Source organism: Simochromis diagramma, unplaced genomic scaffold, assembly GCF_900408965.1.
Source record: "Simochromis diagramma unplaced genomic scaffold, fSimDia1.1 OVJJ01000519.1, whole genome shotgun sequence".
In the NCBI taxonomy this organism is placed as follows: domain Eukaryota; kingdom Metazoa; phylum Chordata; class Actinopteri; order Cichliformes; family Cichlidae; genus Simochromis; species Simochromis diagramma.
This window is the reverse complement of record NW_024387266.1, coordinates 19,301-42,979: the sequence shown is the minus strand read 5'-3', so window position 1 is coordinate 42,979 and position 23,679 is coordinate 19,301. Positions and strand designations below refer to the sequence as shown.

The 23,679-nt window shown below is 43.8% G+C and overlaps 2 protein-coding genes and 1 long non-coding RNA gene across 3 annotated transcripts in view; 1 reads left to right on the top strand and 2 right to left on the bottom strand.

Annotated features, from left to right (window-relative positions):
- Positions 1-12,127, bottom strand: part of LOC120715431 — a 133,913-nt gene extending 121,786 nt beyond the window's left edge. The window contains exon 1 of the mRNA XM_040002439.1: positions 11,880-12,127. Within this exon, the coding sequence (XP_039858373.1) occupies positions 11,880-11,916 (37 nt within the window). The 5' untranslated portion in view covers positions 11,917-12,127. The remainder of the gene's footprint in view (positions 1-11,879) is intronic.
- Positions 1-23,679, top strand: part of LOC120715430 — a 69,104-nt gene that overhangs the window by 32,528 nt on the left and 12,897 nt on the right. The window lies entirely within an intron of this gene.
- Positions 4,210-6,437, bottom strand: LOC120715432. Its single transcript, XR_005691633.1, has 2 exons — positions 5,865-6,437; positions 4,210-5,751 (listed from the first exon to the last, which is right to left on the bottom strand). It is a non-coding gene; the product is annotated as an uncharacterized LOC120715432 (long non-coding RNA).

Here is a 23,679-nt window from a genome sequence, read left to right as displayed (position 1 = left end):
ACTGCAGGAATGTCTTAAAGACACAAAGAGCTGGATGGACGCTACTTTCTGCTTCTTAATTCAGATCAAACTGAGGTTATTGTACTCGGCCCTGAAAAGCTTAGAAATATGGTATCTAAGCAGATTCTTACTCTGGATGGCATTACCTTGGCCTCCAGTAACGCTGTGAGGAACCTTGGAGTCATTTTTGACCAGGACATGTCCTTCAACGCACATATTAAACAAATATGTAAGACTGCTTTCTTCCATTTGTGCAACATCTCTAAAGTTAGAAATATCCTGTCTCAGAGTGACGCTGAAAAACTAGTTCATGCATTTATTACTTCCAGGCTGGACGACTGTAATTATACTGTAATATAAAAATGCTCTGTCCTTCCTCCTGGTGTAAAAAAGATTTTTAATGTTAGTTTTAATTAAAAATTCACAGTAAAAAAATCCAGCACATATGACCAGCAGATAAGAAAAGCGAATGGTTCAGTCTAACATGTGAGACGTTAAACTTCAGTAAAACGATGCAGTTATGAGACGTAACTTTAACCTCAGCCAAACCCATCTGCTCAGTTGTAAATAAACCAGCGACGTAAACGTGACCAACAGACAGAACCTGAGTGAATGCAGTCCAGTGTTTAACCACTGAGAGCTGAACTCAGCTGAGGTTTCAAAGCTGTGATATCAGCTGCTGATAAAGTGCTGTGTTCTGTTTCCAGCCGTCATCTGTAACCCAGGTCAGCCACTCTGAGGGAAACACAAGCTGCAGCAGCTCTGAGCTCAGGAAGCTATATTTACTTATCTCGTGCACAACATTGCGCCGTCATTGCTGCAGCTGCCACCTGTTACCTGTGACTATTAGTTAGTGGGCGTGGGAAACTAACGTGGGCGTGTTTGCTGAATCAGCAGCAGGTGTCAAACAGCAGACAGAGACACAGCTGGAACATCTCACCTGTAGTGTCTGATTGGACACTGAGGGAGACGTTGTCACTCTGCTGTCCAGAGGAGTCCTCACACCAGAAGGTTTCACTGGGAGCAGAAAGATCCACAACAGAGTAGGAACCAAACTTCATCCAGAACTCTGAACCAGCTGCTCCACAGTCCTCAGTGGGTCCTCCTCTGGTCCTCTTCACTGTCCATCCATCAGCTGTCTGTCCATCATCAACACAACTCAGATCCACTGAAGAAGATCCTCTGAAGACCTGCTGAAGGTTTGGACTGACAGACAGAGACACTGGAGGACACACAGAGGTGATGAAATCATAACTATGTGTTGATTAAAGTCTAATATAAGCAGAGTGCTGGTGTGCAGGGCTGTTAAATGCTGCTGACATGTTATACACTGTTATGTCTACATCAAGCTTCTAGCCTCATAATAAACAGATATTTGTGTTTGTCTTCAACATTCAGATCTTACAGATGATTTGATGTGTGGATCAGCAGCATCACTAATGGAAGCACTTTAAAGAGGAAAAATCTCCCTTATCTCAGCTGTGATCTTTGGCTTTCAGAGGAACAAAAGCAAAGCTGAGTGTGTTTTCTGTAAAGCTCAGATGGAACTTGGAGGACTAACATGCAAACTGAGGCTGTGTTCAGGACTCTGTCACACTGGTGATGAAGAGCGGCACCAGCAGAGTGTGTACACACAACGGTCTGTGCTAATTGAAGGAAAAAAAATGTCCATCCCGGTTTTCCCTCCAAGGCACGAGCACCGATAAGCAGAGTTCTGTCCTTTCCTTCTAAGATTCCTAATTATTTAAAGTAACACTCAGGTATGCCATTCAGCGTGTTAGTACGAGCTCGGGAGCAGCTTGGGAGAACAAGAAAACAGAGACTGCTTTAGGTTGCCTTCCCAATCGACTCAAAGGTTTATTTGATACACAACAGTTTATATAGAGAGAAAAAGGTTCGTGTGTCAGTTTTCCCAGTTCAAACCGGTACAGACCAAATAAGGAAACGTCTTCCTGCCTTGTGAGCAGAGAAGTATCCTTTGTGTAGTTTATCAGTTCAGCTACAATTTATGATCATCCCAGCAAAATACACAGTTCTTTCATTAGTGAATTCTGAAACAAACCACCTGGCCTTTAACGAGCCTTTTCTAAAGAATAAGGAAGGGAGGATGGGAGTAAGGAAGTGGTCTCGTCTCTGTGGTGTTTTTGACCTTGGGGTACCAGCCTGTGAGTCTTACACATTAATTCTTGGGTCACAGAGAAAGAGAAAAACAACTAGTAAATGGGCCTTATTGAGTAACAGTTTCATGTATGATATCACTATAAAACAATATCCTGTAAATGCTATCATGGTATCAAAATATCACAACAGTTCCCCCCTTTTATCATGAAATGATAACATAGTATAAAGACAGAATGTAATAACATAATATAAAGACAAATCATAAATGTGAAACAAATCATAAATGTAACTAGTCCTTCGAGTGTGTTAATCAGTGATTGTGTGTGTATGTGGATTGAATTGGATCCTGGCGCTGGCCCGCCGGAGATGTCGTCTACCCGTGTGTTTATTTGCTCTGGTTCCGGGCGTTGGCCCGCCGGAGATGTCATCTGCTTGATCCGACGCCTGAGATGGTCCGATTGGGCTGGTCTTAACCCTGCTGGCATGAATCCACTGAGGTTGTCCGTCTGTAAGGATGCTGGTTCTTCGTCACTGCCAGTACAGTCTGGGGCTGGAACACGTGCGGCCTCCCAGAGTGTCCTTGGTTTTAGCGACTTCACCAACACGCATCTCCTTGTCTCCACTGGTGGAACTGTGGAGGGGAAAGGCTGAGAGAGACAAACTTTCTGATAGTTATTATTCAGTTTTTCTACCAGATTGTGAACATAGTCGGACAATGCAATATACATCACCTTCTACTAGCGGTGCCCCTCTGGAAGCTGACCATGGTGTTGGAAATAGTCTTATTTCAAATGGAGATAATTTGGTTACTGCAGATGGAGTCATAATGTATGAAATGGAAAATCTGGTTGTGGTAAATGCTGATGTTTCGCTTTTGGTCTACCTACATTAGTTCGTGCACATGTTAGACAGGTTGCTAATATGCTTTTTACTGCATGTGATGTTTTCTCAATTACAAATCTTGATTTTATTGTCCCTATTACCCCTCTTTGTCCGACATGACTCACACAGTGAAAATGTCGGGCAAGGACTGGCATCAGGGAATATGGGAGGGCAATCAAACCCTTAAGATTTTTGTATAAGCCATCTCTGTCATCTAAGGTACAGTCATTATTCTCCCAATAGGTGTAATCACATGCAGAGGCCTGCTCTTGTATGAATTTTAAATCAACATTTGTTTCTAAATAGTCTGGGAGTGTAACAAGTGGCAGCTGTAGGGGCACAGATAATACTTCCTGTGGAGGTGGGAGCTGTGATGCAGCTGCAGCCTTGGCTGTCACGTCTGCTAAAGCATTACCTGTTGCTTCGTCTGTGTCAGCTGTACTGTGTCCTTTTGTTTTTACAACTGCAACGGCCGATGGTAGCTGTATAGCCCGCAAAAGTCTTTGAACAAAATCAGAATTTAGCAATCGGTTTTCCATCAGCAGATCTAAATCCTCTCTGTCTCCACAATGTGCCAAAGTCATGCACAACGCCAAATGCATAGCGGCTGTCTGCGTAAATTGTCACACGCTTATCCAAATGGAGCTCACAGGCGCGTATTAAAGCCATGAGCTCTGCTTTTTGTGCTGAGTGAAATGGTAATGAGTGAGCCTCTAGTATGATGTCAGGCACTGTTACCACTGAATAGCCACAAAGAAATGAGTTGTCATTCGGCCTTGAACAGGACCCGTCCGCATAAACCGTGGCTGAGTCTGGGATAGGTGTTTGCTCTAAATCTGGACGTGATTCCTTTAGATTCCTTTATACATGTCATGCAGTCATGATCGTCAAGCCTGTCTGAGCCATTCTGTCGGTCAGAAGAACACAGCATAGGATCAATAAATGTGCTGGTGAATCAGGTGTGCTGCTCGCTTTTATAGTGAGATTTGCATATGTTGTGTAGTTATGTTTGCTACAATGGTCGTGACCTGGTGATTGGTGTGTAGAATAGTGTCATGTGAGAGTGTAAGCTTCTCGCAGTCCCTTATCATGAGAGAACAAGCTGCTACTGCTCTCAGGCAGGCCGGCATTCCCTGAACAATTACAGGCATTGAAAGAGGCAGTCATTTCTGTGGACCACAGTATTCGAGGAGGCTTGTCTTTTTTACAACAGTCACGCAGAATGTGGTCATGAAAAGAACAGTCTGGTATCCACTGTCTGCAATAGTTCACCATGCCTAGGAAGGACAACATTTCCTTCTGAGTAGTGGGCCGAGGGACGGAGGTCACAGCTTTGACCCTGTCTGCAGTCATGGAACGTTTTCCGTGAGACAGTGTGAATCCCAAATATTGAACAGAAGTCTGACAGTACTGCATTTTCTTTGCTGATGCTTTGTGGCCAGTCTGTTGGAGGTGCTGGAGAAGCATGTGTGTAGCAGTTTGACATAGTTCCTGACTCGGAGCACAGAGGAGGAGGTCATCCAGTACAGCCCTGGAGGAGTGAAGCTGTCCAGGGTAGCACGGACCACCATTGAGAAAGCAGCAGAGCTGTCTACCATGGCTTGGGGCAAACGAGTCCAAGTGTACTACTTATTTCTATGTGTGAATGCAAATAACGGCTGTGTGTCTTCATGCACAGGTAAAAAGGCGGAACATAAATCCACCACGGTAAAATGTGCATGCAATGCATGTCAATATGCTGTGAACATCTGAAACGAGAGGTGGCAGAGGAATGTTGACTGCATTAATTTGCCTTAAGTCTTGTATGAAACGCCATACGCCAGGTTTGTTAGGCTTTGGCACAGGATTGACAGGAGTGTGGGCTTTATTACTCCTGTAGTCAATAAATCTCCTATCATGACATCTAGGGCTGCGGCTTTTTCGGCAGAAATGGGATGTTGCTTGACATATACTGGCTTGTTGTGTTTTAATAGGTGTGCGTGATAAAGTGTACAGTCAATAAATCCTATATCATTCTCACTTTTTGACCATAATGTCATATTCTGGTATTCAGCTGGCAATGTAACTGCAGAAATAGTACAGTGGATAGGGTAGGTTAGATCTATGTGTCGACATGGTATAGTTATGTCATAACCTATGTCTGAGTTATGTGACAAAATCACTGTTTGACCTTCACTTGTGTGAGCAGTTATCATGTTGTTGAACAGTGTGAGAGAAACAAAAGTGTGGCTCCCAGTCATGGGATTACCTGGTAGTGGCGTCTGTACACGTTTTTTGGCACAGTGTGTGACATAGAGTACCGGACAAAAAGGATGTTGAGTTCATTCTCTGCTGAGGCGTCCAGCTGACACAGAGGCTGTTCCTTCTCCATCAGGTCGGTACATAGGGCAGAGAAAACATAAGCTGTTATCAGTGTCAGCAAACATTTCACCCTTTATGTTAAATTAAATACACAAATTCATTTTTGCTCTGGGTGTCTGCGGCTGCTGGAAAACTGAGCTAAATTTGCACCTGTGGGGCCATTATTGCATGCTTCCCTTTGTTGCCAGTTACCTTGTCTGGAAGAGCTCCGCTGACGCCTAGTGGCAGGAGCTGGTCCTGTGTTTTGTGGTCGAGGCACGTGTGCCCTGTTGGTGGCTGCAAAGCGACATTCTCTGGACCAGTGTCCTACCTTTCCACAGCAAAAACAAACATCTCTACTTTTATCCTTCCGTCCTCTGAAACTTCCTTGCTGTGCTGGAGCAGATCCTGCATACATTAGTTTCTCACTTTCCTCTGAGCCTTCTACATCAAAATTCAACTTTATCTTAACACTTTTAGCTTTCGTGGTAGTATCTGCACTGGCCTTCAATTTTACTGACCTGTTTTCTGGCGATAATCGTTCGGGATAGGGCTCCGGAAATAAATTAGAATGCATTGAACTTACAGTTCTTAAGTTGTAGACAAAGTCAGTCCCGTAAGCACTTCCGCATGTTCTGGATACGTGATCATGGACGTCTTCACCGATTCGCGGACGTAGGTTACACGTAACCGGAAATGGGAGTTGTACTGAGCCGTTATTTGAGACTTTATTTTGTATTTTATTAATTTTTGGTTTTACAGGTACTTTAGATTTTTTATCGGACCTGTCTGTGGTCTTTGAATAATTCTGACCCATGTTCAGTGATTTCCAGAGGGGTTTACACGCTAGGAGGATTTAGGTTAGTATTTTCGCTGCGGCACAGCTGAGGTCACTTTAAATTTATTGCTAGCAATTTTTGTTTGGGTGAGCAACTCTCACTTAACGAGCAACTTCTCGCTTAACGAGCAACTTCTCGCAAAACAACAGGCAACTTCCTGTGTCTTTCTGCTTTTAATTTACTGCTTTTAACCCTTGTATGGTAATCGGGTCTGTGAGACCCGTGTTCAGTTTTCTTTTCTTTCGTTTTTTTTTATTTTATTTTATTTTATTTATTTATTTATTTTATTTTAAAGAAAAATTAAACAATTAATTATTCTTTCACGTGTAAATGTGTTGTGTCTTTCCACTTGATTATAACTGATTTATTTATAACATTTTATATAAAAGAAAAACGAGAAGCACATTAATTCATAGTAATTTAACATAAAATTGTTTGATAGTGTTAATTTGGAAAGCCACAACTCTAGCGGGTCCACCAACACCACACAAGGGTTAATTTACTTTATTCGGGGACTGAGGAAGTCGTCAGTGTATCTCTCTGGATCACTAAGTGAAACTTCGTCAGCATATCCCGTTTTTTTATGGATCGATCACTGAGAGAGGTATAATACGGTCTTTATATAAATATGAAAGACGCATATTTACCTTCGTCAGCGGATCCCACTTCTGACACCAAATTGAAGGAAAAAAAATGTCCATCCCGGTTTTCCCTCCAAGGCACGAGCACCGATAAGCAGAGTTCTGTCCTTTCCTTCTAAGATTCCTAATTATTTAAAGTAACACTCAGGTATGCCATTCAGCGTGTTAGTACGAGCTCGGGAGCAGCTTGGGAGAACAAGAAAACAGAGACTGCTTTAGGTTGCCTTCCCAATCGACTCAAAGGTTTATTTGATACACAACAGTTTATATAGAGAGAAAAAGGTTCGTGTGTCAGTTTTCCCAGTTCAAACCGGTACAGACCAAATAAGGAAACGTCTTCCTGCCTTGTGAGCAGAGAAGTATCCTTTGTGTAGTTTATCAGTTCAGCTACAATTTATGATCATCCCAGCAAAATACACAGTTCTTTCATTAGTGAATTCTGAAACAAACCACCTGGCCTTTAACGAGCCTTTTCTAAAGAATAAGGAAGGGAGGATGGGAGTAAGGAAGTGGTCTCGTCTCTGTGGTGTTTTTGACCTTGGGGTACCAGCCTGTGAGTCTTACACATTAATTCTTGGGTCACAGAGAAAGAGAAAAACAACTAGTAAATGGGCCTTATTGAGTAACAGTTTCATGTATGATATCACTATAAAACAATATCCTGTAAATGCTATCATGGTATCAAAATATCACAACACTAATCACACATTCATTTCAAGAGTTTTAATTTACAAATGTTTGAGGAAATGGTTCATCAGGTCTGACTGTAGAGAAATGTTAGAATATGAAGGAGCTTATTTATTGTAATTCAAGCTCTTCAAGTCCAATGAATCACCTGACATGGAACAAAGGTAAGTGTTGAACTGTCAGACACACACACACACACACACACACACACACACACACACTCTCACACACACACACACACACACACACACACACACACACACACACACACACACACACACACACACACACACACACAGACAGTAAGTGTATTTGTGTTCTTGTTGGAGTCTCACTGTTTCACTTCATCAACTCACCTGCAGAAACAGTCGGTGCAGACAGCAGCAGCACACACACACCTGCAACAGGAGGTCAGAGGTCACTGAGGGTCAGAGGTCACTAAAGGTCAGAGGTCACTAAAGGTCAGAGGCTCCTCCACCACCATGTGTACCTGCACAGGTGAGGAGCTTCTTTCTCTGTGTGACCAAACAGTCGTCTGTAACTGCAGTCATTACAAAACTTAATGACAGTTAGAACCGTTAGCAGGGAGGAGAGTGTGAGCAGAGATACACAGAGAGAGGAAATGCTGCAGGCGTTGTGATACAGTATCACAACGCCTGAGAGGAGTCTCAGAGGAGAACTGTAGCTCAGAATTAAACACGTTTTTTAAGCAAAACCATTAACGAATAACTAACCACATGTGCTTAATCAGCCAACGCCTCGGAGGACAGCAGGGAGAATTTGAATACTCTCCAACAACTGCTGCTTCAGAGAGATAGTTATGAAGAAAGCCCCGTCCAAGAACTAGACGCCACCCTCCAGAAGAAATCGCCCAGTAGACTCTCCTAGTACAACATCGTCGGCTGGCAAACACAATCTATAAGTGACTGTCCAGCTTCAGTGTGAGGCTGTGGAGGAGCCCCGATGAAAACACCTCACCGAGGGACCTGGTGAGCTCTCTTACTGAGAATGTGACCCGGCTTCATATAGAAAAGAAAACAGACTGCCATTGATCTCCAGGCCACGGATCACTCTGTGTTTTCTGCTTTGTCTCACTCCAGTCTTTGATGACTGTAAACCTCAAAATGCTGCACAGCCCATATTAAAGCCGGCACGTCTTCCTTAACCAATGAGCAGTATAAATGATATATGATTAATGTCCCAAGGAAACATCAGAATGATTGAATGAACGACTCCATCATCACCAGTCTACAAAGAAACAGCCCCAGCATGCACCTGCAGCTGGAAGGCCTCACCACATGAGGAGCAGAAGAAGTCGCTTCCTCAGGTCGAAGTTAATCGCAGAGCTGAGCAGATGTGTGAGAGGTGCAGATAGAAACCCAGCATGCCCAAGAACTGCATCAGGTCTGTTGTAGAGATGGAAATGATCAAGAGCACACAGGGCTGATATTCCCAACCTTACCCTGATCATGGACTGACTGACATTTGCATTTCATGCACTTCTCACAGTGAAGCATCCCACGTCAGAGCTGGACACAGCTGTGATTCACTCTGCATGGTCTTCAAGTGTTGCTGTAAATTACAACATCAAGGTGAGCAGCACAGCCCTGTAGTCCTGCCACTATACCATTCATTTCTTAGGTCAAAGGCAAAACCGTGTGAGTACAGCACAGAGTGTGTGACCAACAGAACATCTCGAGCCCACTTTGTCCACGCAGTCGTCTGTATAAGGCAAAAAGAATCAACCAGGATTTATGAAGTTATTTTCCTAAAATCTGTGCATGGCTGAAATGTCTGGTCAGTTTTTTTTCAAATGTATTATTAGTGTTATTAACCTTTATTTAACCAGGAAGATCCCATAGAGATTAAAACCTTCTTTTTCAAGGGAGACCAAGATAGGCAGCAGCAAGTGTCTCACAGAGGCAAAACACACACAATTAAACAGAGGCAGCAAGAACACGCAAAAATACATGATAACTAAAAAAATACAATAAAATATGATAAAGTTCATTAAAATTCAATTTAAAAATTCAGTAAAAATGACAATCAATCTAGCAGGTCAGCCACTAATCAGAAGGTCGGTGGTTCGATCCCAGGCTGCCTCCTGGCTGCATGCCAAATGTCCTTGGGCAAGATACTAACCCTGTGTTTGCCTACTGGTGGTGGTCAGAGGGCCCGGTGGCGCCTGTGTCCGGCAGCCTCGCCTCTGTCAGTGCGCCCCAGGGTGGCTGTGGTTACAATGTAGCTGCCATCGTGAATGGGTGGATGACTGAATGTAGTGTGAAGCACTTTGGGGTCCTTAGGGACTAGAAAAGCGCTACAAATGCAGGCCATTTACCAGTCGCTCTGCAGTTTGTTCCAAGCCGAAGGTGCTAAATGGACAAATTCAGTTCAGGCAAATGGAACAGGAAGTAACCATGCAGACAAAGAGAATACCGACCAGCATGTTTCATTTTCCACCAGCACACAAGGACAAGCCTAACTAGAGCATCTGAGGAGGGGGTCACCGTGATGTTTAGATTTACTGTCAGACCGTTGTTTCATCTTCCCTTGGGGTCTTTCCAGATTTACTTTTGCCTTTTTTCATACAACCTTCTTTTAAACTCAGACATAATCAATAAGGTTGGTGGTGACGACCCCCCCGGTCATCCTCCAAGACAACCTGTTGACCACACACAGAATGACCAAACAATAAATGGTTTGGACTGACTCCTGTGCTGCTTGTGTGCGCTCTGTTGCCACCAGCATAGGCCAGGAAAACCTTCCTCTCAGTCACAGCCTCGCTCAATGCAACAAGCTCATAGCAGGGATTTAAGGGCTCGTGGAAGTTTTACATTAGCATCCGGACTCTCTGGATGAGGAGTTAACTGGGCACATTTTGCATTAAGCTGTTTAAAATGTCAAAATCTCAAATGTGAGAAGTGAGATTTATTCCAGATTTGCTGTATAATCTATATATGCACTGAATTTGCTGCGTTTTGGTGAAAAATGCATCCTCTCTGAACACACTGTTGGAAAAAACTAAAATGGAGTTGATGTCAGAGAGCCGTTCTGTGAGAAGAACCATCAAATGCTCCACCATGTTGATTGGTCAGCTATATTTACACGCATCTGCGACATCGGAAAAATCAAACTTGAACATGAAACTGCAATGTTCCCACAGTCCTCAGTGTACACTAAAACAATATAAAGATAAAAATGCTGCCTAATCATTCATTTAGTGTGAAAGACTACATTCATAGTTGAGCCTAAAAAGCTTTTATTGTGATAAATATTAACAGATTAATGCTCATCCTCACAGCACTTCCACCAATAAAGCAAGTTTGGTTGATTGTCATACATTTAAATTCCCCGAGCTGTTGGTGATGGCACCCTGCTCTGGTGGGGGACACAGTCATGTCTTCCGAGCTCAGTTTCCTTGGGAAGAACGAGGATAAGACACATTCAGTCGAGTGCAGAGAGTCCATTTCTTGGCTGGATCGCTCTGTCGTAGCTACTCGGGTGGATTTGACTAAAACACTAGAGGAGAGTTGATTTACAAGCACACAAAGTGTTTAAGATGAGGGTCTACATTAGTGAAGTCCAGACAAACACACCTCCGTGCTCACAGGTGTACACAACCAGCAGCTGGTCACAGGTGTGGAGGGATGAGTCTCAGGAGCTCAGTGAACTCCAGCGTGGTGTCTGACATGTGTGTGCGATATGGGTGGAGGTCTCAGCTCCGTCAGTGTTAAAGCTGGAGTTACAGCACTGAGCTGACCGCACCCCTGGCTGTGTGTCAGGGGGAGGGCTGGCTATTGTTTCTACTTCCTGTTTGTGTATGAGGCTCCGCCCCCTCCTGGGGATTTTGGTTAAATCTAAAGAGGCTCAGTGGGAACTTCCTGTAGCTGCAGTGTGAGATTGTTTTTGGGGGGATGTTACATCTATTTCAATAATAAATGTTTTGGAGGAATAAACCTTCCTTGTTTGAGCGTGGGCCGTGGTGTGTTCTCCTTTTGCTGCTGACTTCTTGATGTTTTCACTAATTAAAAAAACCACTATACATGTGTATGTACAACACAGTCATGATAGGTTGGCAGTATGCTTGTGCTGTGAGGTCTAACTCTATGTGTAGTGTATTTATTACGTACATTTTACACAGAGTGTCCTAATACACAGTATACACTGAGTGTGCGGGCCCCACCCTGCATGGAGGCCTCGGGGACGAGCTTCACATGAACGAGCTTCACATGAACGAGCTTCACATGAACGAGCTTCACATGAACGAGCTCGACGACAGAATAATGAACGCTTTTAACAGCAGAGGACGTTTGACTCACCGCTACTCAGTCTGTATGAAGCCACACCCATCTCTGTGTGTGTTTCTTACCGATTAAGAGGAGCATGATCTTCATCATCCTCTTCATCCTCTGCAGCAGTCCCGTTGAGCCTCACTGACAGCTGACATCACCGACCGCTCTCAGAAACAGATCCGTTACTCTGCGCACAAATAAAGACTTTCTCCTCCCTGGGCCCTTCACAATAAAAGCTCTTTGCAGTGTTGGAATCAAGATAAAGACAGACATATAAATGTGTATATTTATCAAGGGAAACATGGAAGCAAGACAGAAAGAACAAGGCGGAGGTAAGAACAGGACACAGGTACTCCTGCCCAAGTAACCACACATGCAGCCCAGACATAAAGTGAACCGAGTCATTTATTTAACTACAGCGTCGGAGCCAAATCACCAAACCAGCCACTGGTTCCCACACTGACACTGAGTGTTGACTGAACTGAGCCTGTATCGACAGCTGTAACGCACAAAGCTACCTGAGGCGTTGCATTCTGGTCTCAGCCCAGATGTCCTGCTTTGTCCTTTACATCAAAGCAGCTCATGTTGCTTAGTTTTATATTTTATTTTTATATTTTATTTATTTTATATTTTTATTAATTAGTTTATGTTTTTATTTCATTGTTCCATAGTTTATTTATGTTTCTGGTTTTATTGTGATTTTTATCTGTGAAAGTGCGACATAAACACATTACTCTTACTTTCCTATGATAAACAGCTAGATGGAGCCACGTGGCTGTTGTAACTCGACCGAGCCTTTACAGCAGAGCCCACAGAGACCAAACTCACAGTTAGAATAAGGACAGCTGTCCTCAGATCAACAGGAAACCACAGGAAGAAGAAGAAGTGATGCAGAGGCTAAAAATACTGCAGGGCTGATAAAGAGGAAGCTGTGGTAGCAGATCACTCCTGCCACCAGCATGAATGTTATCACTAGTGGGCCTCATGTTTATTGCACCTTGACAGTGGACCTGTTGTAGAGACATCCTGTTCAAGGGAGGTGACTGGTGGTTGTAGCTTTCCTTAGAGTGGGAGGAGGTCAAGGATGAGCTGGACTGAAGGTGTAGGGACGTATGACGTGCTGTGAAATGTGTTTTGTGTGACAGTGGGTATATGTGAGGGCGGCAGCCAGAGATCAGCCTGGTGTTTGGAGTGTTTCCCTCCACATTGCAGTGTGTTCATTAAACCCACTTCAGTCATGCTCACCGAGGTGTCTGCAGGTTATTTTAAATCTTCCACAACAAGGCTGACAAATGTTCTTAGAGACGTTTTCCACTGCAAACATCAGCTTTGACTGTCAGTGGAAACATGACCGTGTGTAGATCAGGGATCAGGTTCATGGTTGGACTCAGTCGGAGTGTTTAAAGAAGAAACTGGAGATACCGAGTGAACATTTATCCCTTACACTTTTTCACCTCTGGGTCAAAGGCAAAGTCTCCTAGTCTGGCCTCTATAAAACAAAATAAACAAACAGAAATATACAGATAAACAGAAAGTAAGCGCTAAGAATATATGTTGATCCCGTAACAAATGATAAAATTATTTGAACATTACCTAATCAGACTGATTCAGCACAGACAGTCATGTTAAACTTTCCTAGCAGTCCTTCACAAACAGGGAACAGTCTGTCTATTCTCTCCATCTGTCAGCTGCTGCTGGCTCTTCCTCCTCCTCTTCCTCACACACTGCTGACTTTGTCCTGGTGGATCATCAGGGGTGCAAAGCCTCACAGATGATGTGCAGCAGTGGGTCCCTCAGACTATGTCCACACTAGCCTGGATAGATTTGAAAATGGCGTTTTGAGCCTGAAATTGCTCCGAGTCCAAACTAGCGTTTTTAGTCGTTTTCACAGAGTTCTGCGTACACATTGAAATGGCTGAAAACGCTTATGTTCCAGTCCTGCGCAAAATCAAATTTGAAGAAAAGCTATCTGGAGCATGTACTAACAGAAGTTAATCCTTTTTAGGGCTGTCAAATTGAGAGCAATCAAAACAGCTGCTGTATAATGCACTCCGCTTTGTTTAATTGGACACATGAGTGCATCAAATGACTAAAATGTGTCATCATTTTAGAAAGTCTACATTTTCTGGTGTCCACACTGGGACGGAACAGTTTTGAAATATATGCGTTTTTGAGAGCGTTTTCAAAACACTGCGTTTTTCCTTGGGGAAAATGCCATCTCAGTGTGGACGGGAGGCCAAAACGGAGAGAAAACGATGCGTTTTCAAACGAATACACATTAGTGTGGACGTAGCCTCAGTCTGTCCTCACTCTGGACACTTGCAGTTGTCACCCAAGGAAATCAAATGTGTGATAAGCTGCAGGATTCAAACACAAGTTTATTTATTTTTTTATTTTTTCTTAAGTGACATCAGAAACAGCAGCATGCGACATCACGTGATGGCGGAGCTTCAGTTCATCCTTTGTCATCTTTTTTTTTTTTTTTTTTTTTTTTAATAGGACAGGGAGAAAGAATGAAAGAAAGAGGGGGAGAGAAAGAAAGAAAACCAAAGGGGAGAAGAGACGGTGAGAAGGGGGGGAAGAGAGAAAAAAAAAACAAACAACAAAAAAAACTCCTGGGTCACCTGTATGGAGAAAAAAAACAAAAAAACAAACAGAGGAGACAGCAAACAACAAAGAGCAACATAATAATAGAAAAAAAAGCACCATCACAATAAACTAGCTAGTCATAGATATCAATAGTTACTAAATAATAGACGATATTGTGCAGCACGCAAGATAGACAGCGCACAGTGTGCTTTGAGGCAGCAGCCAAGAAAGCTTTAGTCCGCGTCTGTGAATACCCATGTGTACACCTGTGTGCATACCTGTGTGGATCAGCATGCTTGCATTCCAAAGGTTTCTCCATGTAACGATCTGCTAGGGAGTGTGGGGAGCCACAGCCCTGTCCTCTATGGTATGAAGCAGGTATGGAGGAGATCAAAACTCCAGACATCCAGAGGCCCCCAGAACACAAGAGACCAAGGAAGACCCACAGAGGGGCAGCTGTGAAACACACTTCAAACACAAGTTTAAATGAAGCTTCATGGTCTGAGCTGGCAGACCATGGGGAGAGAGAGCGGAAACGAATGCAGACACACAGAGCTGAGGTCAATGTTTAACCAAAAGTGAGCCTTTATTTGGCTGAATGTGAATATAAACAAGGCAGGAAGGAAACGAACAAAATATAAACAGGACAAACTAAACAAGAAAAACCTGAAACCTAGAAACACAGGAAAAGAAACGCAGGGGGAGATAATCAAGGGACAATGAACAGGAGACATGCAGATGAAACACAGAGAATGATGAGCAAACACACTAGATATACACAAGCAGCACAATGAAAGAAACAGGTGGGAACACAGCTGGGACTAATCAGATATGACGAGGCCAGCAGGAAGAACAACACAATACACGGACACAGACTATCAAAGTCAAACATCAAATACATGAACATAGAGACAAGGATGACAAGAGGTAACAGAAACACCTAAACACTAGAAATCATAACCAATGACCAGAACTTAACTAATGGGATGAATATTAAATAATTACAAACATAAACAGAGAGTCACTAGACTCCAGACCATGATGCCTTTGTGCAATCGTGTTCTTGATTATATAACTTTAGTTACATCTCTCTGCCTGATCTTTCCTGCTTTGCTCTCATGTCCATGTCTAGTCTCATCTACTTCTGTCCTTTTACCCTGGAAGAGTCTCACAGTCTGTTGTCTAAAACGTAAAAGAGGAATTATGGATTTGATCAACTGGTCTGTGATACATGGCCCACAGGCAGACACTTCCACGTTTCAGCTCAATACACTTTGTATTTTATTTGCAACTGCGTTCCTGCTGTTTTTGGTACCTGCCCTGGATGCAAACACTCCATCACTCCCCACATAGCAAAATTGGTATGGCCCTGATCTGGCCCACACAAAGTGCTTACCTATGGCCCACATATTGCAAAGAATGGCGGCCCTTTTGTGGCCCAGATCAGGTTTGCCAGAGGTGGCCCACACATGGGCCAGTTGCAGACACACTGCTGGCCCAGAACAGTTTCTGCTCTGGCCCCAGATGTCAGCCTATTGTGTACCTTAATCAAGCCATCTAATAACATGTGCCGGAACATGATAGTGCAAAAAGTAACATGATGAAACTCTGTTCAGACAGTGAATGCGCTGATTCTTACATAACACTTTTCACTCTCCCGGTTTTCTGAACGTGCTCTATACAACATGCCACATTCAGCCAATCCCTCTAAACTGAATACTTCCTAACTGCATTCACACTCTTGACATGCAGACTGGAGAAGCCAGGGATCAAACCACTAACCTTCTGATCAGTAGGTGACCCGCTCTGCTTCCTGAGCTACAGCCACCCAGTGGTAAAAATGAATAAGCCCTCACTAGGTTTGGGATAAAGTGTACACTCACAAACCTGTCAAACCTGCATTTGAAACGTTCACCACCACAGCAGTATGGTATTACAACATGGCATTTGGGTCTTCTAAGTAAAATAGTATTAACCCCGATTCTTTCGTCCCTATGATAGAACAGAGAAAACCGACTCATAGTGTGTTGAAACATTTATATTTCTTTTTATTTAAACATCTTCCGGAAGAGAGAGACCCCTGCAGAGCCCAAACGCCAGTTGCAGGATCTCTATAATCTCATATAGGTTTTATTTTGGTACTTTACACGTCACAGTTTCGATACAAACATTCCTTATATGGCAAAGTTCCTCTATTCTGTCTGGCTTCCTGTATTTATTAATATCCTGTACAGCTCTACACTTCCTGTTTTGAGTCTGGTTGAGCACTTAGTTTGTGAGTCAAAAGTGGGCTTGCTTTACAAACCTTCATGATTAAAGTGCATAAAACAATATAATGAGAAAATAAGGATACTAAGGATATTAATTACATGACAATAGGAAAATGGAAACATAAACAGGGCCATCATTGCCAGACCTGGCCCACATCTGGTTGACATACACCCTACCATGACACCAGTCATTCAGAAGTGCCAGCTTGATGCCAGATCCGGGCCAGACCTGTTTCCTATGAGCCTGGGCCACATAAGCCAAACCACAATCGGGCCACCCATATGGAAAAGATATATATAAATCTTATAAAGTTTGTATCTGTCTTGTGTGAAACTTGTATGAAAAGCATACAAGAGTGAAAACAGATATAAGATCCTTTGAAAGATTATATAATGAAACTTGTATGTTTTGGATACTTACTAAAACAATATATGAAAGTAATGAGAAAGTGGCCACTTTCATGAGTAATCACATGTAAGTTTTTACTATTTCTTTTCCATATGGGCAGATGTGGCATGCCATCACATAAATAGTGTCATCTATGCCAGGCCCATATCTGGATGAGATACCACTTACCATGCCAGGAGCCTTCCCTCTATGGATAATGTGGCTGAGGTCCAGCTGTCATCCCCACTCAAGGAACAGGTAATGGTCGAACGGAGCCTCTGCCAGCCTGGAGGCGGAAGCAGGGACCAGCTGGACCTCAGCCACATTATCCATAGAGGGAAGCACAGTCTTACTCACAGTGGGCGTGAAATCAAAATGTCCGGGTGCCAAATGTGTCAGCCACACAGCCACTTTCTTCCACAAATGGCATCTGCACAGCTGCTCTGGAGCAACAGCGGCGTGAACGCCGTTTTCTCTGAGAAGGGGGAGGACAGGAGAATCTTTCAGCGAACTGGGCTCCTCCTGTTACAGGTCAAAGTCTGCAAGAGTAGAGTGTGGTCTCCACCCATGAGAGCTGGGTAACCACCATCATAACCCTCGGGGAAAAGCAAATGATGGTATTGCGCGTTAAGACTACTACATAAAGATTTAAATATATATGTTAAGAAGCACAATGATATATAGTCAGTGGCAGTCCTAGCCTGTTTGGCGCCCGGGCGAACACTCCCTCAGCCCCGCCCCCCACACACACACATAAAACATATTAAGGATTGTACATTAACATAAAACTGTTGTCGAAATTCACCACATGAAGAGGGAGAGTGTGCATTGTATGCAAACGGCTACCAAACAGCCATCATAATTCGTCATACAATGAGAACAGGACAAATCAACAATTGACACTGACTAATTAATATTAAAATCTGTAGCATAATGCATTGTTTGGAGTTTATGTGGGTTGCAGTTGCTCCAAGAAGAAATGGTAAAAATAGTAACAGTAAAAGACTAATTTCCTTAGGGATTAATAAAGTATTCTGATTGTTTTAGGATGACCTGCCATCAGTGGCGTGTCCAGCGGGGTGGCCAAACCAGACTGGCCACCCCAGGTGCCACTCTGATTCTCACTCTGAGTCATTTTTGACCAGGACATGTCCTTCAACGCACATATTAAACAAATATGTAAGACTGCTTTCTTCCATTTGTGCAACATCTCTAAAATTAGAAATATCCTGTCTCAGAGTGACGCTGAAAAACTAGTTCATGCATTTATTACTTCCAGGCTGGACGACTGTAATTCATTATTATCAGGAAGTCCTAAAAACTCCCTGAAAAGCCTTCAGCTAATCCAAAATGCTGCAGCAAGAGTCCTGACAGGGACTAGAAAGAGAGAGCATATTTCTCCTGTTTTGGCTTCCTGTTAAATCCAGAATTGAATTCAAAATCCTGCTCCTCACATACAAGGTCTTAAATAATCAGGCCCCATCTTATCTTAATGACCTTGTAGTACCATATCACCCTATTAGAGCACTTCGCTCTCGCTCTGCAGGCCTACTTGTTGTTCCTAGAGTATTTAAAAGTAGAATGGGAGGCAGAGCCTTCAGTTTTCAGGCCCCTCTTCTGTGGAACCAGCTTCCAGTTTGGATTCAGGAGACAGACACTATCTCTACTTTCAAGATCAGGCTTCAAACTTTCCTTTTTGCTAAAGCATATATTTAGGGCTGGACCAGGTGACCCTGAATCCTCCCTTAGTTATGCTGCAATAGATGTAGGCTGCCGGGGATTCCCATGATGCATTGAGTTTTTCCTTTCCAGTCACCTTTCTCACTCACTATGTGTTAACAGACCTCTCTGCATTGAATCATATCTGTTATTAATCTCTGTCTCTCTTCCACAGCATGTCTTTATCCTGTCTTCCTTCTCTCACCCCAACCAATCACAGCAGATGGCCCCGCCCCTCCCTGAGCCTGGTTCTGAAGGAGGTTTCTTCCTGTTAAAGGGGAGTTTTTCCTTCCCACTGTCGCCAAAGTGCTGCTCATAGGGGGTCATATGATTGTTGGGTTTTTCTCTGTATCTATGAAGCGCCTTGAGGCGACTTTTGTTGTGATTTGGCGCTATATAAATAAAATTGAATTGAATTGAATTCCAACGAGTCACGTCCCTGGCACAGCAGCTCCGGGCTGTCTCCCCCTGACGTGTTGCCCGCATTCGCCTGCTTACATGCCAGTTGGGCCTCGCTGCGGCGACTGAGCGTTCTCCAGTTTGTTTGTTTGTTGTTTAGCTGGGTTCTCTCTGGCATATCAGCTGCTGCAGCTCCTGGCTGTGTTCCCCTGGCGTTTTGCCCCCAGATCGCCAGTTTACACACCAGCCGGGCATCGCTGTGTCTGATTCTTCAGACAGGGAGGTAGTGTTCTCCAGCCTGCAGCGCTGTGCACGAGTGTCTCATTCTCGAAGTTCACTCTTGCTGCTCCCCTGACATCAAGACCAGAAAGCTCCTGACCATGCATGGAGGGTTTCACCCCAAATTCAGCACCCTGAGGCTGTACGTGTCACGGTCCGCAGTGGCAGACCGTGTGGAGAGTGTGTGGAGGACTCAGGTGCAGACACAAGTGAGGATACGGGAGTGAACTTAAACAAAAGCGAGCCTTTTATTGTGGCTGATGAACACAAAAGAAACAAGAATGAGGGCAGCACAAGAGCAGTAACTAAACAGAAACCTAAACTGGGAACAAACTATGGTAAGGCTATGGCTTGGACTACAAAAGACTGGGCATGGAAACACGGAGGGTGGGAACACAGCTGACACACATGAACCTAACGACAGGACAGGAGAGGTGAAACTGAATACACTGACATTGAATACAGACTTTCAAAGTAAAACAGGAAACATGGAGATTAGACATGACATGAACTAAACATAACCATGCAGACGTGACTCATGACAGGTAGACGCACGAACCAGGGAGACAGAGTACAGGGGAAGATGACAGAAGCGACAGCATGAACTTGACAACACAAGACACACGGACATAAACACATGAAGGGCAAGGGAGGCTTAATACAAGGGTAATATAATTACAAATGAGCTGGAATAACTGAATGAACCTAAACAAACAATAAACATCAAAATAGACTAAACACAAAACACTGGGTCACACGACCCAGGACCATGACAGTACGCTAAGCAGAAGGAAGGAGGCCAGGGACTGCTGAGTGTCAGCACCGCGTGCTCAGTGAATACCTCAGGCAGCAGAAACCCAAGAAAGAGAAGGAAGACGAGGCACCATCATGGAAGGACAGGCCCCTGCACGGTATGTACCACCGGCAGATAGAGGAGGTGGCTGATATCTAGAAATCCTACCAGTGGCTGGACTGAAAGACAGCACAGAGGCACTAATCAGGGCAGCACAGGAACAGGCTCTGAGCAGCATAGAGGCTGGGGTCTATCACAGCAGGCAGGTCTGTATTTATATCCAGGCCGACATGGAACAGCCAGTAGTTCAGGGTTCAAACATTCAGGAAAGTGTGTGACCTTCCATACTGACAGAAGATGGTACTAAACATGATTTTAAACTCTTATTTGTTAAAGCCAGCCTCACAGACAGTGGGTACATACGCCTTTATACATGAAGTGTTTCAAGTTTCAATCAGTGTTTCTGTTTCCAATATATGGATCTGCTCTGTATGGATCACCTGATTCCTTATAAACATGTTGTTATTATTGTTCTTACAGCCTGTCCCAGGCGCTGTTGTGACAGTACAAAAACAGGAAGTCACAGCTCTCTGCTCTGTGATTGGCTGCTTCTTATCTCAGCTTCCTGCAGAGGGTTGAGGTCTGCTACACACACCAGCAGAAGTGTGACTTTCACTTCCTGTTTATTGTTGTTGTACTTAAAGCTCTCAGGGGATGCTGCAGCGCCCCCTGCTGACACAAACTCCTCCCTCTGTCTCAGAGGTCAGCCTGCTGCTGAGGGTCTGCCTGTTTATGGACTTCCTGTCACAGAGACGGGTCTCAGGGTGGAAAAACCCAGCTTTCTCCAGCCAAGATACAAAAATCTATATTTTAATGTTCATGTTAAAGCAGTGAGTCTGTGGATTCATCACTCTCTGCGGATCGGAGGCTCCAATGATCGTCTCAGCTGTTTTCACCACCTGCTGTATCTGGACTGTCTGAGGCGTCTCCATCAGAAAGTCCAGGATCAGTGTGGAGGTGTTCAGGCCCTGCAGGAGCCACTGTGTTGAATCCTGAACTGAAGTCTATCAGCGTCAGCAGAACCCAGTGTGAGCAGCACTTTGTGAGACGCCGGGAATGAAAGGCTGAACTGATCCGTGATTGATTCAAACAGTCTCCTGAGTAAGACCTGACTTCCTCTGATTCTGTGATGCTTTAATAAACAGTGAAACATTACAGAGCAGATAGCTTCAGTGACACAGAGAGTCAGAGTCACAGAAACAGGATTGAAGTGATTCAGGAGTGTGAACTGTGGTGATGAGAGAATGATTTATTTATTATGGTTTATTCTGTGCTGATGAGGTTAGCCTGAGAGTGCTAACAGTCTGAGCTCAGCCAGAGGAGCCTTAAAGTGTGAGCATCAACAACCTGTAATGGAAACAGGAACAAACAGAACAAACACAAACATACACACCTCCAAGAAAGACGAGGACAGGACACAGAGCTGATCTTATCGCGATGGGTCGCTTCTGTTTTTATGTGAAAACAGCTCACTCACAGCTGAGGTGTCAAACTGTCCTTCACAACACTTTTCGTATCTTTTATCAATGCATTCATTGTTTGCACATTTGTGTCCGGACCACAAAGAAAAACAAGAACAAGACTTCTTACTGTCTTAAACAGAAAGAAAGAAAATAACCTGCAGCTGTCACCTCGTTTAAAACTGTTATTAAACTGAAATCCAGCAAAATGTCTCAGCATTTAAACCATTTACACCGAGAAACATAAGAACATGTGGTTTCACACCACTCAGGTCCTGATGGGAGGGCCTCTACTGCTGAGGGCCCTCTGCCAGTAAAAGATCCACTTAATTCATTCATTCTGTCAAGTTCATCTGAGTTATCTGAACATGTCAGCATCACAGACCTGTCCATCTCCAGAGAGATGCTAACTCCCTGCTCCAGCCCTAACTATATGCTTTAGCAAAAAGGAAAGTTTGAAGCCTGATCTTAAAAGTAGAGATAGTGTCTGTCTCCTGAATCCAAGCTGGAAGCTGGTTCCACAGAAGAGGGGCCTGAAAACTGAAGGCTCTGCCTCCATTCTACTTAAATGTGGTGATGACCACCAGGCCAGGTTAACATTAATGAAAGGGTGATATACTATAGAGAAAGAAACAAAGGGCATATATCCAGTATCACAGCGGTTTTAGGAGAGGTAGTGTTGGGTCACACATTTCAAAACATGTTGCAGGTGATCTTCTGGATGAAGCCATGGTTGATTTTAGCTTCCAGGTAATTTAAAAACATGCAATCAACAGGAGGGGGGTCAGAGTTCAGTGTCAAAATGAATTCTCTCAACACAGTTTTAATGCCATAAATTTACCAATGGGGTTTTATGACTTTGGGCAGTTTGGATGTGAGAAAACAAAAATAATTACCACTAGCATCTTCAGATGGGCCAGTTTCTGTGAGGATACCTTGTCTAGTGACTTTCTTGAGCTTTTGTAATATTATCTATGAGTTTGTGTTTCAGTTGTCTATGTTTTTATTCTTGCTTTCTAGTTTTTAGTTTTTCTCCTGTTCATTCTTCCTCCTGTTGCTTTAGTTATGTTTCCATGCACCTTCTCTCCCGGTCTTTGTCTGTGTCGATCTGTCTGGGTCTCATACGTCTCCCCTCTATTGCAGTGTTGGTGATGTCAGCATCTGCTTGTGAGTTGGTAAGTTTTCCTGTTTTACTGTGAAGGTCCGTTGTCTCGTGTTAGTATGTCTAGCTTCACCCCATCTTGTCTAATCCTTCCCAGTTGTGGCGTTCCTGCTGTGTATCATTCCCTTCGTTGTCCTGCAGTATGTTTAAGCCCCGTGTTTCCCTGTCCTCTTTGTGTGATATCCTGTCATCTCATGCTGTGTGCTCTGCCTGCCCGCCCCCACGCCTCCTGTCCGTCCGTGTATTTTAACCTCCTAAGACCCAACTCTTCCATTTTTAATTTCCCTTTGATATTTGGGCTGATTGGGACCTGATGAATGTAAAAACAAGAATTACCAGATTTTTTTTTTACCTTATTAAGAGCCACATATGAGGATATTCATTTAAAATAATAATAGAACAGTAGCAGTATAATGTCCAAAGTGGACATCAGGCCCTTGTAGAGCAAAATGGAGTATTTTGGTCTAAATAACCCAAAATGTAATGTCCACATATCTGGACGCCAGTCCTAGGAGGTAATTTTTGTTACTTTTGAGTTCAGCCGGGCAGATTTAATCTGCACGGAGGAGTTCCGGTCAAGAGTGGGTAGCGCTGCTGTGGGGGAGTACGCAGGAGGAACTGTACTACCCCATCAGTTTAAAGAGGATGGTTTCCAGAATCGCCTGGCTATTCGGCACACTCTCATCCAGGACTTTCGTTTCCACCGTACAAATCTGCCTGGACTGCCCCTCTAGTCTGAAAAGCCGGAGGATGGTCAG